This window comes from Fusarium fujikuroi, chromosome FFUJ_chr06 (genome assembly GCF_900079805.1).
Source record: "Fusarium fujikuroi IMI 58289 draft genome, chromosome FFUJ_chr06".
NCBI classification, from domain to species: domain Eukaryota; kingdom Fungi; phylum Ascomycota; class Sordariomycetes; order Hypocreales; family Nectriaceae; genus Fusarium; species Fusarium fujikuroi.
The window spans coordinates 423,263-444,206 of record NC_036627.1 but is presented as its reverse complement, the minus strand read 5'-3'; the positions used below and the strand labels follow the sequence as shown (position 1 = coordinate 444,206).

The 20,944-nt window shown below is 49.1% G+C and overlaps 12 protein-coding genes; 5 read left to right on the top strand and 7 right to left on the bottom strand.

Moving 5' to 3' along the window:
• Nucleotides 1–3: 3 nt before the first annotated feature.
• On the top strand, nt 4–2,047 carry FFUJ_05509 (related to Cyclohexanone monooxygenase; the record flags this gene model as incomplete). XM_023578727.1 has 8 exons in its annotated part: nt 4–213; nt 260–556; nt 605–1,333; nt 1,384–1,399; nt 1,447–1,517; nt 1,566–1,650; nt 1,698–1,860; nt 1,915–2,047. 8 exons carry the CDS (start codon nt 4–6, stop codon nt 2,045–2,047), a joined length of 1,704 nt encoding a protein of 567 aa, XP_023432806.1.
• Nucleotides 2,048–3,551: 1,504 nt separating this feature from the next.
• FFUJ_05508 (related to HPP family protein) lies at nt 3,552–4,460 on the top strand (the record flags this gene model as incomplete). XM_023578726.1 has 2 exons in its annotated part: nt 3,552–3,818; nt 3,870–4,460. 2 exons carry the CDS (start codon nt 3,552–3,554, stop codon nt 4,458–4,460), a joined length of 858 nt encoding a protein of 285 aa, XP_023431689.1.
• Nucleotides 4,461–4,833: 373 nt separating this feature from the next.
• FFUJ_05507 (uncharacterized protein) lies at nt 4,834–5,712 on the bottom strand (the record flags this gene model as incomplete). Its single annotated transcript, XM_023578725.1, has 1 exon — nt 4,834–5,712. The coding sequence occupies one exon, from the start codon at nt 5,710–5,712 to the stop codon at nt 4,834–4,836; it is 879 nt and encodes a 292-aa protein (XP_023431688.1).
• A 1,412-nt stretch (nt 5,713–7,124) lies between these two features.
• FFUJ_05506 (uncharacterized protein) lies at nt 7,125–7,983 on the top strand (the record flags this gene model as incomplete). XM_023578724.1 has 2 exons in its annotated part: nt 7,125–7,212; nt 7,262–7,983. The coding sequence occupies 2 exons, from the start codon at nt 7,125–7,127 to the stop codon at nt 7,981–7,983; spliced, it is 810 nt and encodes a 269-aa protein (XP_023431687.1).
• Nucleotides 7,984–8,469: 486 nt separating this feature from the next.
• Nucleotides 8,470–9,143, top strand: FFUJ_05505 (uncharacterized protein; the record flags this gene model as incomplete). XM_023578723.1 has 3 exons in its annotated part: nt 8,470–8,575; nt 8,706–8,845; nt 8,943–9,143. 3 exons carry the CDS (start codon nt 8,470–8,472, stop codon nt 9,141–9,143), a joined length of 447 nt encoding a protein of 148 aa, XP_023431686.1.
• A 710-nt stretch (nt 9,144–9,853) lies between these two features.
• Nucleotides 9,854–10,526, bottom strand: FFUJ_05504 (uncharacterized protein; the record flags this gene model as incomplete). XM_023578722.1 has 3 exons in its annotated part: nt 9,854–10,194; nt 10,244–10,376; nt 10,425–10,526. 3 exons carry the CDS (start codon nt 10,524–10,526, stop codon nt 9,854–9,856), a joined length of 576 nt encoding a protein of 191 aa, XP_023431685.1.
• A 671-nt stretch (nt 10,527–11,197) lies between these two features.
• On the bottom strand, nt 11,198–11,530 carry FFUJ_05503 (uncharacterized protein; the record flags this gene model as incomplete). Its single annotated transcript, XM_023578721.1, has 1 exon — nt 11,198–11,530. The coding sequence occupies one exon, from the start codon at nt 11,528–11,530 to the stop codon at nt 11,198–11,200; it is 333 nt and encodes a 110-aa protein (XP_023431684.1).
• A 295-nt stretch (nt 11,531–11,825) lies between these two features.
• On the bottom strand, nt 11,826–13,107 carry FFUJ_05502 (uncharacterized protein; the record flags this gene model as incomplete). XM_023578720.1 has 3 exons in its annotated part: nt 11,826–12,617; nt 12,755–12,899; nt 12,959–13,107. The coding sequence occupies 3 exons, from the start codon at nt 13,105–13,107 to the stop codon at nt 11,826–11,828; spliced, it is 1,086 nt and encodes a 361-aa protein (XP_023431683.1).
• Nucleotides 13,108–13,846: 739 nt separating this feature from the next.
• On the bottom strand, nt 13,847–15,036 carry FFUJ_05501 (related to cell wall glycosyl hydrolase YteR; the record flags this gene model as incomplete). XM_023578719.1 has 2 exons in its annotated part: nt 13,847–13,939; nt 13,984–15,036. 2 exons carry the CDS (start codon nt 15,034–15,036, stop codon nt 13,847–13,849), a joined length of 1,146 nt encoding a protein of 381 aa, XP_023431682.1.
• Nucleotides 15,037–16,682: 1,646 nt separating this feature from the next.
• FFUJ_05500 (related to TAM domain methyltransferase) lies at nt 16,683–18,054 on the bottom strand (the record flags this gene model as incomplete). XM_023578718.1 has 9 exons in its annotated part: nt 16,683–16,913; nt 16,960–17,314; nt 17,358–17,414; nt 17,461–17,618; nt 17,666–17,710; nt 17,761–17,767; nt 17,816–17,869; nt 17,918–17,958; nt 18,010–18,054. 9 exons carry the CDS (start codon nt 18,052–18,054, stop codon nt 16,683–16,685), a joined length of 993 nt encoding a protein of 330 aa, XP_023432805.1.
• A 348-nt stretch (nt 18,055–18,402) lies between these two features.
• FFUJ_05499 (uncharacterized protein) lies at nt 18,403–19,770 on the bottom strand (the record flags this gene model as incomplete). XM_023578716.1 has 3 exons in its annotated part: nt 18,403–19,532; nt 19,581–19,682; nt 19,734–19,770. The coding sequence occupies 3 exons, from the start codon at nt 19,768–19,770 to the stop codon at nt 18,403–18,405; spliced, it is 1,269 nt and encodes a 422-aa protein (XP_023431681.1).
• A 470-nt stretch (nt 19,771–20,240) lies between these two features.
• FFUJ_05498 (uncharacterized protein) lies at nt 20,241–20,855 on the top strand (the record flags this gene model as incomplete). The annotated part of the gene is made up of 1 exon (XM_023578715.1): nt 20,241–20,855. The coding sequence occupies one exon, from the start codon at nt 20,241–20,243 to the stop codon at nt 20,853–20,855; it is 615 nt and encodes a 204-aa protein (XP_023431680.1).
• Nucleotides 20,856–20,944: the final 89 nt, after the last annotated feature.

Sequence of the window (20,944 nt, the reverse complement as noted above, 5' to 3'; positions counted from 1 at the left end):
ACAATGGGCGAGCAGATTCCAGTTCACAAGAAGTTCAACACTGAGCTTACGGATTACTCCGTCGAGCATCATGGCGATCAAGGTGTCTATGCCGATAATCTCGAAGTAGACGCTCTTGTCGTCGGTGCTGGCTTTGCTGGTATCTTCATGCTCAAGACACTGCGAGACCGTGGCTACAAGACTGTTGTTTACGAAGCTGGCAATGATACTGGAGTAAGTAAACCACTGCCAATCTGGCCATCGAATACTGACGGAATAGGGCACTTGGCGATGGAATTGCTATCCCGGTGCTGGTGTCGACTCCGAAGTGCCTGAATACGAATTCAGCTGGCCTGAGGTTTACGATACCTGGACTTGGCCTTGCAACTATCCTACCTACGCTGATCTTCGCGCTTACTTTGACCATGTCGACAAGGTCCTTGACATCAAGAAGGATATTGCGTTCAACACCGTTGTTGTAGGCGGCAAATTTGACACCGAGAGCGGTCGATGGCACATTCGCACTGCAGACGGTCGCGTCGCCAAGGCCAAGTATCTCGTCCTCGGAACCGGCTTCGTAAGTCTTCCTACAACCATCAACAGCGAGTTGAGACTAACCTCGTAGGCTGCCCGTCGATATATCCCCGACTGGCCCGGCATGGACAAGTTCAAGGGCATAATTCACCACTCCTCCTTCTGGCCCGACGAAAAGGTCGACGTCACCAACAAGCGCTGCGCCATCATTGGCACCGGCGCCTCAGGCGTGCAGATCACGCAGGCCTGGGGTCCCGAGGCCGGACATCTCAAGGTCTTCCAACGAACCCCCAACCTCGCCGTCCCCATGCGCCGCAAGTACCCCTCCGCCGAGGAGCAGAACCAGGCCAAGAAGTTCTACCCCGAGCTGTTCCGCTACCGCGAGGAGAACTTCGCAGGCTTCCACTACGACTGGTATGAGAAGAACACCTTTGACGATACGCCCGAGGACCGCGAGGCTCTGTATGAGCAGGTCTGGAAGGACGGCGGTTTTAGGTACTGGGTTGCTGTGTACAAGGACAACCTGTTCAATGCGGAAGCGAACAAGGAGTCGTACAAGTTCTGGGCCAAGAAGACGCGCAACAGGATCGGTGACCCTAAGAAGCGAGATCTTCTTGCGCCGACGGTAGAGAACATGCCTCATTACTTTGGTATCAAGCGACCGTGCTTGGAGTATGATTACTACGAGCAGTTCAACAGGGAGAATGTGGATGTTGTTGATATCAAGAACAATGCGATCAAGGAGTTTACCGAGACGGGTATTACGCTGGAGGACGGGACGCATCATGAATTCGATGTCATTGCTGTTGCGACGGGCTTTGTAAGTCATCTGAAGAGTTCTTGGTGGCGAAGAGACGCTAACGATGATAGGATGTTGTCACTGGTGGTGAGTACGGTTTTGAGAGGGGGGTTTGAGTATGCTAATGATTTTAGTGATGACGCAGCTTGGTCTTCAGAGCATTGAGGGCGCTGAACTCGAGAAGGAATGGAAGACTGGCGCGACGGTATGTATCTCCCCATTGATCTGCTCATCTCAGTACTAACATGAATAGACCTATCTCGGCGTCACTACCCCCGGCTATCCCAACATGTTCCATATCTACGGTCCCCACGGCCCGACCCTTCTCAGCAACGGCCGTAAGTCACAAAATTCTCTCTATATCACCACGACTAACAACCCCCAGCTACATCCGTCGCCGTCCAAGGCCGCTGGATCGTTGATGCCATCGACAAGATCAAGCTCAACGACATCAAGTACATCAACCCCTCCAAGAAAGCTGGCGAGGAATGGAAGAAGCACATCGTCGAGCTCAACGACAGGACTCTCTTCCCCACCACGCGCTCCACGTAAGTCACCTCCACTGCACCAAATGAATAACCTTTTGCTGACGACGTGAATAGATATATGGGCGGCTCTATCCCTGGTAAGATTTACGAGCCTGTTTGTTACTCTGGCGGTATTCCTGCGTACAAGATCGAGATTCGCGAGGCGCTTGATACTATGAAGGGTTTTGAGGTTGTCAAGAATAAATAGACTTGGCGGTGGGGGGGGGGGGGGGGTTGGTATTCTGGCTATCTCGAGCTCTTGCTGGAGTATGAAGTGTTGGTAGATCTTAGCTTTTAGTTGTGCAATTTATGTTTTTGTCCTTTCACACTATTGCATTTCATTTCATTGCATTGAATGATGTCTTTGGCCTCCCTGTCTTGATTCGCATATGAAGTTTGGAAGCTCGCTCTGGGGCGGCTTGACCTTGATAGCTTCTGAATAAATATCTGGCCTGAGATACTGAGCAGCGCATCAAGTTCCGCCTCTACGGTTCTCAATTGCAAGCCATGCACTTACGTCGGTGATGCGCTGGTATTACCATATGGGCTACTACCATGGTAATCGCGGTCTTAAACGTATCTTGATGTCTGCCCCAGCCAAGACACGCATGGACTGCGAATGTCGCGTCGAGTCCAACTACATGATGCATCAATTGCCTGGTCATCTTCCAACGGTCGCATGCCAATCTCTATCCCGTCGTGCCACATTAATTATCCTGCAAAGTAAATGGACATAGCATCTGCCCTCTTTCGTCAAGATTGTATCTGAGCCAAATGAAGCAAGTGTCCCGCATATTTATAATCGAGTCACATCCCGTCAAATCGTCACATTCAATCGCACGCACGTCATCCGGCAGTTCCGCATCGCATCGTATTCCCGAGATCTAAATCTTGCCATCTTTTTTCGCAATTGGAACATCTCAAGTTCTGACAGGCCGAACTGTACCTGCATCTCCTCGGCGGGTATGGTCTGACGGGTAACCCGGCTGTACAGGCAAACTTCGGTAACGCGACGCGCAAGTCGGCAATAGCCAATGTCCAAAAACAAAGCGATCCTCTCCTTGTCACAATTGAACAGAAACCATATTGATCATGGCCAATGTCATCATGTAGCATGTCCACAAATGTTTCAGTCACAGATCAAATTCTTTCCCTCGGCAATCAAGGGGATAAATAATACCAGCCCAAATTCTCATTATGTCATAATTTCGGAACCTCCCAACACCGAACAAACCCCGTGAGCAAAGCCGTCCAACCAGAATAGGAAACTATGGGGAAATGATCCACAATTAACCGCAAAGTTGAATTTCTGTTACGAAATCGTCTCCCGAAGATGCCAATAACAAAGCGAGCCCGGCTCAAACGGCCTTGGAACGTATTACTCACTCTTTCTGCCCTGTGCTTTTGCCGCTGTTTCTTGCTGGCATTTTTTCGGAATTATGGAAGGCTATGGTGTTCATTTGGTGCATCTCCGCGGCTTGGGCCAGTGGTATAAGGGCGTTGGCCTGCTCTTTTTTCGCTGAGGGCATCGTCAGACATTCATTAACAGAGTTTGAACGCGCTGGGACAAGCAGACGCCATTATTACTAATTTTACGTCATATTTCGTGGTCTCATCTCAATTTTACTTCTTTCGTTATTTTGAGCCGCGTTTCTCGTACATCACCTGATTACCCCGGATTTTTCATCTCAGATCATCTCATCTCGAATCTCATGTCGCGCCTCAACCCGACATCGTGGACTTTCGATATCGATCGATACCTCAATCCATTTATTCCATCACCACCATGGCAACATATCCCGTATCCCGTCGCATACATCTTTGGATTCCGACGCGATAAACCAAAAAGCATTGGGACGATCCTACCAGTAATATGGGCATTTGTCGGAATATTCATCGCCCTCTCAGTAATTGAATTGGCGTCTGAGCGCATTCCCTCTTTTGTCGAACGAGGTGCCCCCATCATTGTTGGATCTTTTGTAAGTTGTTTCCAAGTATAGCTTTGATGAATGTCGATGCTAATGATGCAGGGCGCTGGCGCTGTTCTCGAATTCTACGCCATCGAATCTCCCCTCGCCCAACCACGAAACTTCTTCGGCGGCCAACTCATCGCCGCAACAATAGGCGTCAGCATAGGAAAGCTCTTCCTCCTCAGTTCAAACTTTCATTCCATCCAATGGCTCGGTGGCGCCATATCCTGTGCGACCGTAACATCCATAATGGCCCTTACAAAAACCATTCATCCCCCCGCCGGCGCAACAGGTCTCCTCGCCGTTGTCGACAACCGCCTCCTCGATCTCGGCTGGTTCTTCATCCCAGTTGTGTTGTTCAACTGCACCATCATGTTTGGTGTTGCGCTGTTGGTTAATAACATTCAGCGCGCGTACCCGGTTTATTGGTGGACACCTGAGGACTTGAGGGGGGCTAAGACGGAAGCGCAGAGGGAGAGTGTTGATGAAGAGAAGGGAAGGGCGACGGAAGAGAGTGATTCAGAGAGGCATGAGAGGCATGATGGGATGGAGATTATTATGAAGCCTGGAGGAAGCTTGGTGCTGCCGCAGAATTTGTTCCTCATGCAGGAGGAGCTGCAGCTGTTAGAAGAGATTGCCAACCGGTTATAGGTTGCTTAAAAGTGTTGCATTGCATAGCATTCAATTTAAAAACAATTAATCTGTTTTCATTCATGCTATCAAAACATTATCTCGTGACTCATTGGCCGTTTCTCATAAAGACATGTCATCCCCGTAATGTTCATAGTGCCAAACCAGGACAGCCTCATCTGACCAACACCGTATCCCCGACGCTCAAACATTCTTTCTCCCGCAAAAGGCAATTAGCAATATCTTGCACTTACTCCAATGTGAGGTAGTCTCTCTTCAATCTCCCAAGTCATTCTCGACTTGGCGAGGCTCAATACTGCTGGTGTTTGTACACTTTTCCGTAAAGGGTAGCCCGGTGGGTATCGCCAACCAATCAAGATGCTCCGGGGGTATCTTAGTACAAGTCATAAGGGCTCATACATCCACTCTCCTCTTCATCTCGAACGCTGAATCTCTCCACAAACCGCGGCGCACCATGAAATCGGCGCCCTCGCGACACGGGAATGCTATTGCACGGCGCATTCTCACCGTCTCGCAGTCGCTGCTCATGCTGTCGCTGGAGTTCATCTACATGACGCCGATACTGTCGGATCCCAAATTGCTCCTCTTGCATTCGACGGCGACGGAGCATTTGAGCGTGACTAATCGCGCGTCGCTGATTTCCACGGTTGATGAAGAATTGGAGATTGCGACGGATGCCGTGACCGTTGACGCGGCCTCCGAGCGTGTTTCGCTGGGCGCTGGTTCGAGGTGAGGGCGCGCGAGATGGGATGGGCCGTTCGAAGTCTTCGGGGGCCGGTTGAAGAGGGGATAGGTCGGGTGCGGCGTAGAACCGGGAGATGTCGTAGAGTGAGGGAGATCCTGGTGATCGAGGTACCTCTACGACATCTTGGACAGTTTCTGGAGACAAAGGCTCCGGCTTCACAGTGACAGTTGCTTCATTCTCAGTAGAGTCGATGGCTGCCTCTACAAGATTGAGTGGAGAGGGGCTTTGTGAGCGACGAAAGGGCGTAATGTCGTAGAGATATGGCGATCGAGGTGACTCGGGTGCCGCCAGGGTATCCGGCGACGAAGGCTCAGCCTTGATAACTAGGTTTTCTTCATCTTCAGGAGAGTTGGCATGCATCTCTTGAGACCCGTCTCGAAGAGGAATATCTGAGAGGGGAGGGATTCCCCAGTTACACAACCATGGATGCCAGAGTTCACCCTCTGCCACGATTGGCACAACTGGCATCGAGCCTGGCCACAAACAGACAAAGTCTTCTTCATTCATCTTGATGTCGGGTCCTGCCGAGCGTCTTGAGGCTCGAGGGAATGGCTGCAAAGAAATGAACCCGAGGGCTGGTTGGTCTTGGGGTACTGGGTTCAGGCGTCCTTTGGGTATTGGCTAGGATATACTGTCGCACCATCAGAGGTGAATACCAGGAGGTTTGACGAGATATACCAAGAAGGTGAAGAATAGAGAAGGGCTTTGGTGAGTAAGAAGTAGGGGTAGTCCCGTTGGGGGACGAGATGCTTTGATGATAGATCTCAATAACTTGAGATGCTGACGAGGTGGTTAATGGATAGTGTTGTGAAGAAGCTGATTATGGATATTGATATCTTCAGATGTTGTTGATGGATAGTATGTAAAGAAGGAGAGTTATGGGATGTCGAAGACGAATGCGAGATGCTGAAGAGGTCAGCTGTGAGACAGAGCTGGAATTAGATGGACTTAGATGGCGCTTGGGTGCGTGAAAAGCCAGTGCCAGCACCAGCTGGCCCATTAGTCCCTGCGTCATATGCACAAACGAATACCAAACGCAATGTCCCAGTTCCACTGGCAAGTCTTAATCTTGATTGCTGCCTGCTGACATGTCTGTTCGCTCGCAGAACATTGTGAATTTCATTCATTTATGTTCAGCGCTACAGCAAGCAGAACACTTAAAGTAGTCATTCTTCTCTTAAAGGGACTTTGTTTGAGTAGGTAGCAATGGTAAATATACAGACTCTGCCGTTAAAACTCGTCGCTGTAGTGAACAAATACGCTGCAAATATCAATAGCGTTGGATAGCAGATCTATTCCTACGACCACGGAGAGTGCACTTTTCTTGCAATTTGACGGCTAATATGAATTGATAAAGAAGCTATAAGATAATGCACGATTCCCTGAAGACATGCATTTGCGGATAACCCAAGTCAGTGAGCAAGGTTTTGTCCCAGATACAGCCAGGGACGAGGTTTAATGCGCGACGAACTCGTTAATGCTCAGCATGCCAATCGCTATTGTGTAGGCCTGTTATACTTATAAATGTACCAAGATGAACAGACTACTACTATTGGCCGCATTGTGTTCCAACAGATGTCCACATCAATTCCTTTCTTGGCATCTCCTATGACCTACAGCAATGGTGTATCTCAAAACACGCCAATTGGCTAATCACCGACAGAAAACCCGTTCTTGTTCCCAAAGATGGGTCTGACAGGCGCCAAGAGATACCATTTCAGTTAGTCACTCTTATGCTTAAGCCGATTATAGCAAATTTTGTCGTTAGTGCGGCACCGGAAACCAAACTATTGACTCGGCGGAAATTAAAGCGCTGCGATAAGCATCACGATAAATACAGAGTAATCCCCGCTACGCGCTCCGTGATTTTTTATTTCTACACCGACCGTTTTCGCTCTTTCAGTCGCTCGTTTGACAACATGATTTCTGCAAATATTTTGCTGGCCTTTGGCCTGGTTGCTTTGGACGCTGTGGCTGCGGGTCCTTGTAAGCCTGTTACGACTTCGTGTGAGTCAACCGCTTGAGCCCCTCGATCTGACCTAACGAAGTAGAACAGTGGCCGTGAGTTCGGGTACCAGTGTTACTGTTGATTCCACCACTTTAGTTGGAAGCACCGAGACTACCGCCGTCACAGTCACCGAAACCGAGACTGGGACCGCCACGACTGCTACCTCGGATGCGACGTTGACTTCTGATCTGACGACTCTTTTGACTGCTACCAGCGACTTTACAACCTTGACCACCGAAGCAGCCACGACAACCACGGAAGAAGCTACTACCACCACCGCCGAGAGACCCGACTCAACCCAATTCAACATCTACCCCAACCAAGGCGTCGAAGCCAGCGGCCCCCTCAAAGTGCGAACTATCCCCGGCGGCTCGGTCTACTTCAACAACCCCAACGCCGACTACACCACGGGCACATTCGTCGTCAGCGGCCGCGGCAAGCTCGTCAACGGCAACCAGCTCATGTGCGCATTCTTCCGAACGGGCCAGCAGTACGGCGACATTGTTGGCTGCCCACCTTCCGACGAATCGGATGCTCGCTACTCGCCCATTGATTGTGAGCTTGGCGCTTCGGGACAGCTTGACTGTCAGGTCCAGGGCAAGTTCTGCTACTACAGTCAGGACATGCTTACGTGTGATGCGAGGGCGGTGTATCCTTATTTCTATATTGAGAGCGCTGGGTCTTATGGGTATGGGCTTATTTTGGGACCAAATGGGCTTAATCTCACGCCCGTTGAACTTGCGGCTCAGCCTGAGCCAACTGAGCCTTAGACTGGCGCCTTCTATTCGTGCTTCGCTTCTCATGCTCCAGATAGAGAAGTCTTGTCAGCGTTGTTTCCTTCATGTACATATCTTTAAGCAAGGCCACATAGATTCGTGGTATAAACCCTTAGCTGATCTAAACTAGTGGCTGTGAATGATAATTACATCATTTTCATGGCACAGAGGATCGTATACAGGCTAGGCTGGCCAGCACAATCATTGCAATCGAGAAACAAGCCTTGATGAACATATCACGTATATGGCACGATCCCATTCTTATTGCCCTGGACCTAATGCTTAGCAACTTTCTTGTGAACAAACAGTTTCCAGCGGTTCGGCTAAAGATCTTGAGATTGACAATAATAATTGACGTCAATATCCGACATGGGTGAGCACTGCTACGTGAGAACTTGTGCCTGAAGCGGGGTCTCAACAAATGCCTCGCCTCAAGAAGATGCCACTGAAATTTAAGGTTCTCCAAACCCTTGATAAATAATGGATCCAATTACGGTGTTCCAAGTCACTGGCACCGTCGTAACATTCGTCGAATTCTCCTACAATCTAATCTCCGAGACGCGCTCCATCTACAGATCTCCCGATGGTAAACCAGCCAAGGTCAATAGCCTGTCTACAGTCATCAACGATTTTGCCGACATTAGTTATCGCGTCAAACAAGCCCTTGACCTTTCTAATTATCAAGCGACGACAGCGTCTGATGAAATACTCATCAGACTATGCAACGAGCCAAGACATAGCTACCGACTTCCAGCGCACATTGACATGTCTGCAGGCCAACGGCACTTCCGAAGTTGAACATGTCAAGACAAGTCTTGTCATCAGCCTCAAGGCGATTTGGTCCAAGGATAAGCTTGTAAGACTAGAAGAGAGACTTCAGCAGATTCGGTCTAAGCCCTCTGGTGAGTAAAGATGATCGGTCCTAACTTAGTCTCATAATCTTATCTTGATAGGGAGAAAGAGAGAGACTGCGGGGAACAAAAGAGGACCAGGAATTGAATGCCAAGATTAATCAGCTTTCAAAAGCTGTTGATCGGAATAATGCACAGCTCGATGTTTTCTTTGAAGAGTTAGATGCCACGACTTCGAAAGATGACGCGCTAGGTCCGGCTAGGCGCCGGAGGTTATTCAGCAATCTCTGGGATGCAAATTAGACACCATCCGATGTCCGTCTGAGAAATAGCCTGGAAGGCTACATGGGCGACAAAGCTCTTGACGAGAATTTCCAGAAAAAATTCATTCAAAGCTTGCATTTCCGTGGAATCGAGGCAAGGGGGAAAAAACTTCCAGATGGCGACACTTTTACGAAAGAGATGCAGGACAATATTAGCAAGGTATTGCAAAGACGTCTGCCGAACAATTGGGTGACGAGAGGATCTACAGTTGCCTAGGCCAGTCACAGCTTGCCTTTTGGACCTTTGTATTTCTCGGCATAGTCGGCATCGCAGCCCAATTCGCAGTGGTGCCATACATGACAGAAAAGACGATGCAGGACTGCAATCTTGTCAGGTCTGGCCCTCGTAGAATTCCCATCCTGGAGAATGCTGTGTTTGGCTGGCAGCAGCACAAGTACCGCACGTACGAGGCCTTGGCTGAGTATATCCGCATCGCGAGGACCTTGCAGGACAGGAGAATGCGGCAGAGAATTGAACTGGTAAAGGAATTGCTTGATCTAGGAGCTCAGTCGGATGAAAAGGGTCACGAGGCTCTGACTATGGTTGAGCAGATGGATGATGATGTGAGATTGAGCATAGACCCGAGGGAGTATTGGGAGCAGATTTTGACGATGATGCGTGGGAGAAGGAGACGAAGCCGTTTTGGCATTATAAGCTGCGATACATGGTTTAGAGGTGCTATGGGCAGTCTATATAAATACACCGAGCGCGATGGCTGCGGCAGCGACCATGCCCCTCGCCTTAGAAGCGGCGTTATCCGAGACAGTAGCTGCAGCCGCTGACGTAGTCTGACTGGCAGCCGAGCTCTCAGTACCCGTAGCTGTAGTCATCGCCGTTGCTGACTGTTCCTCAGCTGTAGTCACGGTCTCGGAAGTCTTCGCCTTGGTAACACTGGTAGCGTCCGTGGTGGTCGCTGAAACAGAAACAGTCTCAGAAGAAACAGGCAATTTAATTCCACAAGCAGCCTCGGCGTTGAAAGTGAAAGGAATGCCGTGAGCATCGCAATCATTTGAAGATCTCTCAATTTGTTCTTTTCTCACAAATTAATCACAGTTTGTCATTTTATAGGGAGTCATTACCTGGTAGGACGTTCTCGGCGCAGTTCCCAGCGATGCAACAGAAGAATTTCTCGCGCATGTCCTTGAGAGTGCATACACACGCTGGGTTATCGGCGTTGCACTTATTGGTGAAATACTTGAAGAAACAATTATTCTACACTACTATTAGCGCCGTTACCCTTGGGTTAAAGAACCAACTCACGACGCATGTAGCATCCTTGTTCTGCTTCTCCTGATCGTACTGAGCAGCCGCAAAGCTGCCCACGACGCTAAGAAGCATCAACACGTTAGATAGACGAGCCATTTTATCGATACTGGTATTTTACGTGCAATTGTCAGAGCGAATATCGCGGTTTTAAGTACGGCATTGACGCCCCTAATTAAACTTAGCGGGTACAGACGCTGATTAGTTGAAGAATGGGTCTGGAAATTTAGAGCGGGGGACGATAAAACCACAGCGAATGGGGGTCACGAATTGAAGCTTAGCTTCTCTGTGCCTACGCCGAAGGATTCGTCGTTCATTTTGGGACCCAAATGGCCAATGAATCGTGAGATTGGCTGGCCAAGACTGTTTGAGAGCCAGCCGGTTAGCCGGCCGGTTAGCCGTTTTGAACCATGTGAATATCATCCATCTCGTATTAGCTTAGTCATCTCCGTAATCAGTGAAGAGCCGTGAACTATGTTAGCTAGGTTCGTATTGAATCGTACCTGGGTAAGCGTCCATGAACAGCCAGCATCACAAGTGATAATGTCCAGCAGGTCTGACGTGACGTTGCATTTTCGAACAGCATAACTTGAATCGTATTGACAGAACAAGAACTGAGATATTGACTAGAAGTCTTGATAGGAGCCCACGACGGAACAACGTGTCGATCCAGTTCTGAAACCTTTATGTAAATACCAGATCTTTTACAACTTGCTCCCAAAGTACATCATATCCCCAAAGACTGGCCTCCAATTATCTCCGTAGCCGCATTATATCACTCGGAACATATTCGACTTGACGCCTCTCTTCAATCCCTCCGCTCGGCCATTCTCATACTCTACGCCCGCGCCTCCTCCATCACCAGACATACCCTCCAGCTTCTCCCTGAGTTCCTGATCTAGTTCTGCACTCTTCTTTTTCCGAGTTGTCACCTTTGCCGTTGACGCTTCTTTGCTTGACGTATCTGTCATTCTTGGTTGAGCTTGACCTGGCTGAGGTTTCGCAGCGTTGGGTGCGTTTGGCCAAGCGCGCGGGCGGGTTGTGTGAAATGCTCTTCTTGTTGCATTTGCCCGGAGGCTTAGTGTCACTAGAGCGCGCTTCATTTTTTGATGTTTTGGTGATGAGAAAATGAAGGTTGAAAGTCTGGCCACCAAGTCTTATGATGGGTTTTGTGATGACTAAGACAATACGTCATTGGTTGGAATTGACGGCATAATGTAGTCATTCAACGTCGTGCATATAACTTCAGACAATGTGAAAACGTCCTCTATAAGAGCATGTTCTGGTCATTTTAAAATTCAATCCTTTTTCTTTTCCATCTCAAGATACACTGTTGACTAATTCGCCTTCACTCTTCGTTTTTTGCCTTGGCCCAGTCTTCATACACTGCGATGACTTCTAAGAAATCTTCAACAACCATCCATCAGCCTCAGTCTCTCCCTTCGCATTAATACCTCCCCACATCAAAACCCCCTTCCCATCCAAGCACCCATCAGCCCCAAAGAACCCCCTCGGTCCCGGGTGCACCTTGCCCGCCTCCTGCGTCATCTCAGCCGGCGCGATCTCAAGTTCATGCCAACTAAACGCTCCCGACTGAACACCCGGGATCGTTTCGCGAATAGCATCCTTGACCCGTGTAGCACTGTAATCATCAGACGGGAGTTGAAGGGTCCACATGTCGGAGTAGAACGGGTGTTCCTCGGTGTAGGCTTTATCACTAGAGATCGATGCGTCTTGGCGGCTGCCGAGGAGGTAGAGCAAGTAGCGACGCCCGTGGCCAGTAGTTACGGGGATTAAAGCGCTGCCAACGCGAGGGCGTGGTCCAGGGACGAGAGGGTTGGAAGGGAAGTCAACGGTTGTCCACTCTGGAAGCGCGTCGAGAGATTCATCCTGAATCGTACCAGTCTTGACATAGTGCACCGACCCATGGACATCCGACTCCGCACTAATAGCGTACAGCGTCCCTTCGACAAACTGCGCCGCTAAAGGCTCTGCAGGCGCATCAGGTAAAGGATGCCAAAGACGCGTCGTGAAGTCAAACAACCACGTTGTCTTAGTCCGCTGCCCATTCTCATACCCTCCATGAAGAACAAGATTATCCTTCTTGGCATCATAGAAGATCTGATGTCCGTAGCGCGATTGGGGCGCTTTTCCAGCGGCGGTTATAGAAGACCATCTTGCGGATTTGGGCTCCCATTCCCAGAGGGTGAATTCATCGTCGACGGGTTCGTCATCGCTGTTTTGGCCGCCGTGAATATGAGCGTGTCGCGGCGCGTGCAGGAGGCGTGGTTGATGCGTGGGGAGGGGATTTGGCCTTCGTCGCCTACGGCTGGATAGCATGCGTATTCGCCTTCGCCTTGATGATCGCCGATGGATACAGCGTGGATGTCGTTGTTGCACAGTTTACCATCATCTTTCTTGCCGCCAAAGATGTACGCTTTTCCATCGATGACACCGACACTGTGATGAGATCTCGCAAGGGACAGTCTACTCTCATTAGCTCATTCATAGCCACGACGGGAGGGACATACGAGTTATCCTCCTTCGGGGTTGTAGCGATTTGGCTCAAGACTGCAGTGAGCGGCTGCGTGGGACGAGCTACGGTCGCTGCGGCGCCGACTTCAAGGCCGGTTGAGACGACTTGCTCGACTGCAATGACACCTGCTGCTACTTCTGCCATTGTGGATGATGATTTGGTGAGATTGTGTTGTTGAGAAGGATTGAGATATACGAGGCTGAAAGATGACGGAGAAACATGACGTATGACGGATGCGGGCCATGACGTAATTTGACGAGGGCTGGAATGTGCAATCGTCGGAATGCGATTGATTGTGCTTTTTATGATAACTCAATATTCACTGTTAATTTAAGAGGCTACAAATGAGAAATTCATCGATGGTTTCTGGTATTATTGTCTATGGGGAGATGCCATGCGAATCTGCAATTGATAGCTCACGAGCTAATGGTATCGCTTACCATTCTGACATCAGAACCAATTCTCATGTCGCATCTAAGACGTGAGACTCAAAAAATCACATTGTGCTCGTCAGTAACATGTGAAAGCGTCAAGATTCAGTATGGAATGATATTAGAGTCTAATAGCGAAAACGGCAGCGAGCCAATCGTAGACCTTAACAATCCCCGGAAATAAACGGGCGTATGCCAGTCCGTCGCGTATCCATTTAAGCCTCAGCGATCAACACGCTAACAGAAACGCGCCACCAACTCATAATGACATTGTACTAAAGACGCAACAGCTATGCAGGATCACACAGTAAAAGTCACGCTGAAGTCGGGGCATAAAATGAGTAAATGTACGTGCTAGGAGCAGTAGAATTAAATATGTACACTAAAAGTTATCGGTCATCAACTCTATCTCAATCTATAGTCTACCGTCTATAAATCATTCCGTCATGCGCTTATTTGCTGCGACGTTCCCACTCGTAAATAGCCATCATGAAAGGTCCCATACCGCGAGTATCGTTAGGAACAACAGGAACCTCAGTGTAATACTATAAAAGTCAGCCAAATCCACGAAATCACGAGACAAACTTACCTCGAAGGAAGCATCACTGTTCAGCGATCCAACCTCGACGGTTCCCTCCCAGGTAATGGTTCCATTGTTGTTCTTGGTCACAAAGTCCCGGATGAGACGCTTGTAAGCCTGCTTAGCGGGCTTGGTGTACGTCTTCTCATCGAGAAGTCCGCGTCGAAGACCAGCCAACCAGCCGTAGGTGAACATGGCGGAGGCGGAGCTCTCGATGTAGTTACCCTCAACACCCTCGTACTCCTTGTTCATGACGAGTTCCCAGAGGTGAGACTCGGGGCCCTGGGCGCGGAGGAGAGCGGATGAGAGATCCTTGTAGTAAGTGACGAGGCGCTTGTAGCCGGGGTGAGATTTGGGGAAGACGTCGAGGACTTCGATGAGCGACCAGATGTACCAGCCAACGGCGCGGGACCAAACGATGGGGGAAGCGCCGGTCTCGGGGTCAGCCCAGACGGCGGTCTTGCTCTCGTCGAAGCCGTGGACGGGAAGACCGGTTTCCTTGTCGATGGTGACTTGCTGGATCTTATCCCACTGAAGGACAATATCATCCCAGGCCGTGGTGTTCTTGGCATCGAACTCAGCAGTCCACTCAGCGTAGAAGCTATCGCACATGAAGATGCCATCCAGCCACATCTGATCTGGATACGTCGGCGAGCGATGCCAGAACCCACCAGTAGGCGTCCTAGGATGCTGGTTGATTCTATCACGGATGAAATCCGCAGCGATCTTGTACTTCTCCTCACCAGTCTGCTTGTACCAGTACAGCAAGTTCAAGCCGATGCGGTAGTTGTCAAGCGAGTACTTTGTTAAGTCATAGTTGATGATGGTGCCGTTGGGGTACACCACATCGTCCATCTGGTCGCGGTACCATGCGAGCAAAGTCTTGTTCTTGGTCAGCTCGACGGTTGCTTCGATGCCCTCGTAGACGACAGCGCGGCCGTACCAGTATGCGCGCTGGGTCTCGCGGTTGTTGCGGATCCATGAGTCGGCGGTCGTGGCGAGGAGGTTGTTTGCGAGGACGATGTTGGCCGAGGCCACGGTGAGGAGGGTCTGGAACTTCATGGAGAGCAATGAGATTGTCGAAGTCGATACCGATTCAATTACCTGGGCCTTGAACTAGGTATTTAAACAACGTTGCAACATTCGATGTGATCCACTGTCATTTTGGAAAGGGAATTTTCTCCGTGTTCTAGCAGATGCTCTAACCAATAAGCTTAATTCTCTAACCTTGAACTTATCCATTATCTTTTTTTGGAAGACGGACGTTCCATATTGATTAGGTCAATTACCGTGCACAGTTACATCCACCGCGGATTATCCCGGCGGACCGTTATTCTCCGCCAACCGGATACGATGGGACGAACGATCAGCGAAGTCAAGATGGTTGCCCGTTGGCTTTCGTCCGAACTGTTCATTTGTGCTGGGCCGAATCGGGAAGTACTGACGGTTCACCGTTGGGGAGATTGATAGCCGCATATACGAATGAGCTTGGCGCGATGACAGTCGTGGACGATTATCCACCTATCGGACGGTCATTTTAGAGTATTAAGCTTGTCTTTTGGTTTGTTTTAATTACGCTTGAATCTGCTGAGCCTCTTGATGGCGCAATCCCCCACGATTGCCCCCAATGTCTGCAAGTGCCGCGATTGAGCCCACGTCGGGTTACGCGTCGTGGATGGCGTAATGTTCCTGCATATACACTACCCAATTTATCAGAGGAGAAAGCCTGTAGACTAAAAGCAGTTCAATGAAGGTGAGTGCCTCTTTCAAGAATGGTCCACGAGCATCAACATTCCGAATTGCTGTCGATCGCGAAAAGTAGCGAAAGATAGCGCTAGCAGGATGAAGAGGCTTGCGACACCAGTATTAATTCGGTCCGCTAAATCTGGTTAAAGCCTAAAATGTTCGTACCATATGGGCTCTTAAATATTTGCATATCAAGTTGGACTAGCAATACTCCGACAACAGACGACCAATTGAAGCCGTTGATGGATACCAAGAGATCTTTATCCAAGTGCCCCCCACGAACATTTGGGGTGATCCACTCAAGATTCAAGCCTCCATGCTTATTGGATGTGAGCTCTATGCCATTGTTTTTGGTCACATACTGCACAAGGTGAACAACAGAAACACAGAGAGAAAAGCTTGAGTACGGAAGGACCTAACTGGGAGTCTAATAGTTTATCTAAAACAATGGGGAAAGTTGAGAATGCGACAGACAGAGATTGTTGCTAAAGTACTCGGAACATAAAATACAAGCAGCCGATAAACGTTGACTTGTCCTAGCACTGTTGGCGGGTAACAGCATAAACCTGTTGCTCTATCAATTTAGACTCAATATAAAACTGACTTTTATATGTATTTCTTACTTGCTACTAGCTTTCCGAATGGGTCAGCACACAAATACTAAGTCACAGTTCTCTAAGTCTCGGGTAGCTAAAGCTGGTCGATATCCAGAGATCTCCGATAAGCCTTATCTTATCAATGTCAGAAGATAAGAATAAAGAAGAAATAAACTGAAGGGAATAAGTCATAATAAGGGCTGCAGCTTATATACAATAGCCCTTTGAGAACAAGATGAAAAAGGAGGGTCTTCGATTTCAACATATATGACCATGAAATCTTAATTGGGGCAAATGCTGATCCGCCATGATACCAGGATCGACTCTTCCCGGACCTTCAACGTATTAACTGAACCTAACTCTTTACTATGGCTTTCTTCCCCAGATGAAGTAAACAGGAAGATAGATATGAATACTCGGATCAGAAAGATCCTTCTTCACCTTAGCCATGAACACCTGAATCTCCTCATCACTCCATCCAAGAACACGCGAGAAGATACCAGGCGTATACGACGTAATGACCTGCGTTTCTTGAACAGACTGAAACTTGCCAATCTCTTTGAGCTTCGGATCTCTAGGCCAAGATCCAATGGGCACCTATTTTAAAATCAGCAATCATCTTACCAGTAACCAAAGTCCTTACCTTGAGAATCTTTTGCTTAACATCCACAAACCCAGCATCCTCCATTTCCTTCTTCCACTCCGGCGCTACATTCAACGGCTTCCCAAACTTCGCAGACCCCTCAACCATAGTCTTCATCCAAAGCAGCGCATTTTCCGCCCTATCTTTCGTGTTATCGTCAGATTTGAACTCGGAGTGCACAGCCTGCATTTCAAGATATCCACCAGGCGCCAAACTCTGCAGAGCGCGTGTGAAGAACTGCGCGTTGTTACTGATGCAGCCTTCTAGTTCGCGTGCGTGGATGAAGTCGAAGGGTTGGCGGAAAAGCCAGTCTGACTCGAAGTCATCGACTTCGAAGAGGCAGTTTGGCGGGGTCCTGGGCATGTTAGAAGAGTGATGTGGAGGGAAGAAGGATTTACCATGGGGGTTGGATTGGGCTTAGATCGGTGCCGAGGACTTCGGCTTCGGGATACTCGCTGAGAATTGTTAGATATGGTTTGTGAGGGATGAGGGGATGCGTACTCGGCGAAGTCCATGGCCCAGATTCCTGTTCCCGTGCCGAGGTCAAGAACTCGCTTGACTTTATCGCCAATAGGCGCCAGGAAGAGATCGCCTCCGAGAACAAGACGATAGATATGATGGCCTAGGTCCATTCTATCTTGCTCTTCATCATCGTTAGGCTTACGGCCGTTAGTATGAGCTTCCGAAGGCCGGTGCCTTGACATACGACTAGGTACGCGCCTTCGCGGAATGCATGATATCGTCGTCCATTCTAAGTCCGTCAGTTAAGGCCATTGTTTAAGCAACTTCTTGAATCCATACTTGGTATCTGTAGGTAAACAGTTAGATGGGAAGGTATCCATGTAATGGCACATACTTGTAGTTCAAGACGCTGGAGTTGAGGGAAGTCAGATAACTTCCTGACTCAAAACTAGACAATAGTCAGTGGGTATTCATTAGATGGCACGAAGCCACGCACGAGGCAGCCAACGCAGAATCATGGCTCAAAGAAGCACCATCCTACCAAAATCAGCAAGCACATTATTTAGAACCTTTCATCGGAAAGCATACATCTGCTTGAAGAGGGCCTTCGTGTTCATTCGCTGCTTGCGCCATTTTTATGCCACTTCAAAAGTCGATTCAATTGAATGTGCGATAATGTGTTTTTCGGGCGCTGTTTTGGTCAGATCATTGCGTGGCCGGCGACCAACACAGGGTTGTACTGGATGCCATATTCGGAAACTGTTCGTAACCAGAGCGGGGGCTGGTCTTGAATGGCCTGCGAGACAACGCCGTAAGACAGATGTAAAACTGAGACGTAAAATAAAGAATGGTTCGTTTTTACGAATGGAATTAATTTATTGACGCAAGCTATAGACTCCTGGCAAAAAGATTCAGAAACAGTTGACTTTGCGCATCATCATGCTGCCCGACCCAGCCGAACCGAAATTGTCAGTATTTGCCTTACGACAACAGCACAGCACCGTTGCGATGAGGAGGCGCAGGAAGCGAGCTCATGTCGACTTTGAAACCATTAGACATTGACTCGCACTTGTATGACAAGCCCCTCATCAGCCCATCAAAAAAGAATTGAGATTCGACAGGCGATGCCTCTGTTCGATGTCTCAGCACCTCTGCCAGCTTGATCTTCCTGCCTTGTTCAGCCCACGAAAATGGCGACCCTAAAGCAAGCTCGATGCCCAATTTCGCTGCTGCAACACTGCTGATTGAAGCCTGACGAAGGATCCTGTCCTGGATCTCAATGGGAAGGTGGCTGAGCCGACGAGGCTTAGGTTCTGCTTGATGAAGGTCTGATGCCCAGAGAAGCAGATCGATAGCGGAATCAGAGGGAAGAGTGTCGCTGAATAGTGGCTCGGGTCGTGTGTATACCAGTTCGCCATCGTGAACCTTGCAGCAGGCTATTTGTCTGAGAGTCAATATTGCGTACGTCGCAGTACCAGTCATCGTCGCGCGGGTTTCAACATGCTCTCGTATCATCTTTATTCCCTTGGGAATATCTCGTGCTAGGAAGATCCAGCATGTACCGACTCGCACGATCGTTTCATCTGGAGCATCCCATGGTGGCAAGTCTGCCACTCCAACATATGGCCCGCCGCGGCCACCAACGTGCTCGAATCCCGTACGTTCCACTACAGTGAAGTCCAGATTTATGATCCAGATAACGGCGTATGCAAGCTTTGTAAACGTGATGTTGTTCATTTCTGCGCGTAAAACGTGGCGCCATGTATGACCCAAGTCGCGGAGAATCCGGCCAAGAAATGCCCTTTTTCGATCATCAACTTTGGGCTGAAGGTCCCAGTACAGTCGTGGTACAAGTCCCTCCTCTGCGATTGTTTCAGTTTGGGATTTCAGTATCTCAAAGTCGTCCAAAGTAAGTATTCTCTCTCTTGCCAGGCGCAGAGGTGCAGAGCAAAGCCGATCATGCTTCGTGAGAAAGAGAATATCCTTATCGAGGTCAAATGTCCATACACTGTTGAAAGCCCGGCCTCTTTTGTCGCCGAAAGGATTTACCAAATCGTAGACATCCTCCCATTCGAGTTCGATACCTTTTTTTAGCGCTTTTGAGATCTCATCTGCGATTGAGTCAGAGAATGCCAGCGTGAAGAGTTGGTTTGACGGACCTGGGCAATTGCCGCGGCCAATGAGAATGCGAGAAAATAACTCGAGGAACGCGACATCATCTGCATTGAGCCTTTTTGACAAGCACCGGCGGAGGACATTCCCTGGAGACCAAAATTAGTCCATTATCCCGTAGATTAAAGTGCGAAATAAACCTTTTGACACGTAAAGAAGTACAAAGAGGACTGACATCGTGATGCGATGATGTAAGAGCGGAGAATTGGCTGATCCATTTTCGGAAATCCTTGGCGGGGATAACAGGGGGTTGAGTATCCACGAGCCACGAGAGCATGTCTCATCGCGATGTACACCGCGTACCTAGATATGCCTTCTATCGCAGTGTCTATATGTTGAGTCTCTTTGTATTTCCATTTTCTCATCTTGTAAATCGCATTGACGTTAATAATATTGCTTGGAGATCCTGCATTCCGTGATCCACTCTGCAAAATTAAGGATGCGGCACGGACTTGGTCGCTTGAAAAGACGCGTTGTTTCACTTTGCTGACATCCTTATCCTCATCCTCATCCTCACCGCTGATAGAGCTCAATCGTCTCAATAATTATACAATCTACATAAAATACAGTCTCGTCAATTTCAAGCAAAAGCCTAACTGCGAGCTCTTCAGCCACCGCCATCCCCCAACGCCTCAGTCAACGCCAAAATGTCAACATCAGTCAAAGATCTCCTCCTCATCCCCTCAGACGCCATGACTCTCCATGGAAAAATCCTGGGTGTAGACGCGACAGCGACAACATACCTTCTAAACTGTCCACCCGACGCGGAAAGCTGTGAAAGAAACGGTCAAACAATCACGTTAGGTCCTTGGGCCGAGAAAACACTCGCATCAAGCGTAGACCCAACAGGAACCATGGATGTAGTCATCACCGAGCCACAAGACGGTACAAAGTGGTTTTACTCGATCCACTGTGAGATGAGTAGATCTGTTGCGCAAGACTGCACCATGATCAATAGACCGGCTGATGGCCCCTCGACGATTGGACCGAAGACGTACAGGGGAGAGTCGGATTTGAGAGAGATTTATGGACCGACGTTTGAGTATGGGAGGGTCACGCTTACAGAAGGGCTGGAGAAGCTGAAGAGTGAGTATCCGAGTACTACTACGGCTGAGGGCACGGAGTCCGTTTCCAAAGAGACAGGTAGTTCTGCGGCGGGGGCTGATGCACCAGCGGAGTCAAATGGAGGGTTGAAAGGCGTGAAGCTTTCTTTGGCTACTATATGCGCTGGACTGTTCGCTACAATGGTATTGTCGCTCTGAGCATCTGTTGTTCCTCATGGAAAGTGGCGTGTTGCTGCATTAATTGCTGTATGCATAGCAGACGAGATGCGTAATACGTGAGAGAGTGG